Here is a 2,868-nt window from a genome sequence, read left to right on the forward strand (position 1 = left end):
CCTATTGTAAAAAGAGTCACTTTTACATTTTTCTTATTAATAAAGTGAAATCTTTGATGCTCAAGATTGTTCTTATTTGTTCACAATTTCTTTTTGAGTGTTCATCACTTTGTTCATCAAATCACTATAATTTGGTTGTTATTAACTAGATTATTAGTGTTATTGAGAGATCTGGGATCAACAGTTACCGACAAGGAGACTTGTCATTTATGTTTTTCAAAACTTAACTCCCGACGGGTTGGTCACTCTTCGAAAGTGTCAAGGTGTGATGGATTCAGAGATGAACTATCAAGAACACGCCAACTCGAATGTTATCGGAATCAACTCGAAAGAGTGATTTTTAACAAAGAGATTTGTTTATCCATATATTTTGAAAACACCATCGTGTCACTATCCCTGGTCCGGACACCACATAAAGATAGGGTGGAAAGCAATAATGTAGTGCAATGGTGAAGTCCGAGAGGAATGCCTTCAAAATAAATGGTGGAACTTAGTTTCGAAACACTGCTTGCTATAGGATTCCTATAGCATTGGCTGCTGGAATTTGTGTTTGGGTCTCACCTTAAGTCTTACATCCTTGCTTCCTTTTTATATTCTGTATTCTGTTTTAATTCACCTTACAATTAAACAAAAGTCTTCAAAAGCTTCATCTGAAATCATCTCTTTCATTGGACTCTCATTTAACTTTAGCTACAATCTCCGTGGACGATAATCCGGTACTTGTACCACTTTATTACTTGGAAAGACGACGTTGGGCCGTATTGTATACTTGCTTTGTGGCCCAATTTCATTAAGTCTAAAGGTGTGAGATATCACCCGACCAAGTATTAAAGCTTTGGATATGGAAGACCGTTATTCAAAAAACGAAAGACATAGGACCAACACCACCAATCGTCAGTATTACAACTTTGATATTTTCAACACTGTTGTTGACATGTTTGGGGATCGATTTAGCGAGGTAAGCACTGAATTGCTTAAAAATATAGCAGCTTTGAGTCCACGTGATTCATTTTCGCAGTTCAATGTATCAGATTTATTGAAGTTGAGTGAGTTGTATGCTCAAGATTTTAGTCATATGGAAAGGATCGCTCTTGAGAAACAACTTAAAATGTACTATTTGATTGTGCGTCAAGATGAAAGATTTGCCGATTTGAGTGGTATTGCCGAGCTCGCTAGATTGCTAGTGGAAACAAAAAAACATGCAACTTATCCTCTAGTATATCGGTTATTGAAGTTAGCTTTGGTTTTGCTAGTTGCTACCGCAACAGTCGAAAGATGTTTTTCTGCTATGAAGATTGTGAAGTTAGATTTACGCAGCAAAATTGGTGATGAATTTTTGAATGTTACAATGATATGTACTATAGGGCACAATTGTAAGAGGTAACTTTTTATCATTTTTGTAAAGACCCAATTTTTTTTCTTAATATAATAAACATCCATATATAAGTAAGCCATAAAGTCTAAATAGTTCAGCGCAACAAAAGTTTTTTTTTATAACTAATAAAACTTAAAGGAACATTTGTCTAATCATATTCATATCAAGTCCCGCATTGTCTCCACGCCAACCCTTTATTCTGCGATAGCCGGTTCTAAAATTTCTCCTTTCCCTTGCTACTATTCTCATGTGTGAGACGACCTGGTTGCATAATTTGTTAGACCCCATAATCCATAAAGTGAAAAAGTAATGAAAAACAATAAGTGATGAAGAACCAGAAGACCGATGAAGACATCAAGGCAGAATTGGCTAAGTCTGGTGAACAACCAGAGGGCCGATGGACAACCAGGGATGCGATGGAAAGAGCATCTTCATCGCCCCTTTGGTCAACAACACTTAGAGAATTATTCAGCAATTTATACAGAGGCATACGATGAAGATTTAAAGATAAGGATGATTCATCATACCATGGAATACAGCTGGAGATGACAAGTCAACAGCTAGACTTTGAGTTTATCTTAAATACAAAAGCTTATCCATAGTTTAGATAAACATTATCTGTTAATAGAAGATTAGCTAAAAAGTCTCATTCGATAGTTATCTTCTAATTAGCTTACTAGTATAAATAGGTGATTAGGCCTATTGTACTAAATGTCTCTTTTTATGTTTTTCTTATCAATAAAGTGAAACCTTTGACGCTCAAGACTGTTCTTTATTGTCTATAATTCATTCTTGAGTGTTCATCACTTTCTCCATTAAAACACTATAATTTGGTTATTCTTAACTAGATTATTAGTGATATTGAGAGATATAGGATCAACATAATTGTTTTTGAAAGGAGTTTGGTGAGCCAAGGGCCCAGTGAATTAACGGTTTTAATGCATACAGAACGTAAAAAAAAAGATTTCACAAAGCGTCATAATTTATCATGCATACAGTTTAAACAACATACTTCACAAAGCTAGTGGCGTTAAAGGAGATGACTACCTCACCCATCATTACCTGGCGAACTCACACAGCATGTCCACACTTACGGCTTAGACAGGCTCACAAAGCATGCTTGTCTTTACGGAATCATACCGTAGTACAACTCCCATTGCCATACAACATATTTTATAAAATAAGGCACGTTTTTACGCATACATGATATTCATATATATAGAGAAAAATCCAGCAAGCTTGCATATAACTGTAAAGAAAATGTGCAACCATTTTTTAGGGAAGTCATATATAACTCACCATACAAGTCGTTGCCTAAACCGATTGGTCGGGTATATCTTACACCTTCAGACAAAAGAATTGGGCCACAAAGCAAGTATACAATATGGCTCAATATCGTCTTTCCAAGTATTAAAGTGGTACAAGTACCGGATTATCGTCCACAGAGATTGTAGCAAAAGTCTAATGAGAGTCCATTAAAAGAAAAGATTTCA

The 2,868-nt window shown here is 35.5% G+C and overlaps 1 protein-coding gene across 1 annotated transcript; it reads left to right on the forward strand.

Moving 5' to 3' along the window:
- The first annotated feature begins 841 nt into the window (after positions 1-841).
- Positions 842-1,384, forward strand: LOC112509156. Its single transcript, XM_025114014.1, has one exon. It carries the CDS (start codon positions 842-844, stop codon positions 1,382-1,384), a length of 543 nt encoding a protein of 180 aa, XP_024969782.1.
- Positions 1,385-2,868: the final 1,484 nt, after the last annotated feature.

The sequence above is a fragment of the Cynara cardunculus genome, assembly GCF_001531365.2.
Source record: "Cynara cardunculus var. scolymus isolate 2C chromosome LG 3, CcrdV1, whole genome shotgun sequence".
In the NCBI taxonomy this organism is placed as follows: Eukaryota; Viridiplantae; Streptophyta; class Magnoliopsida; order Asterales; family Asteraceae; genus Cynara; species Cynara cardunculus.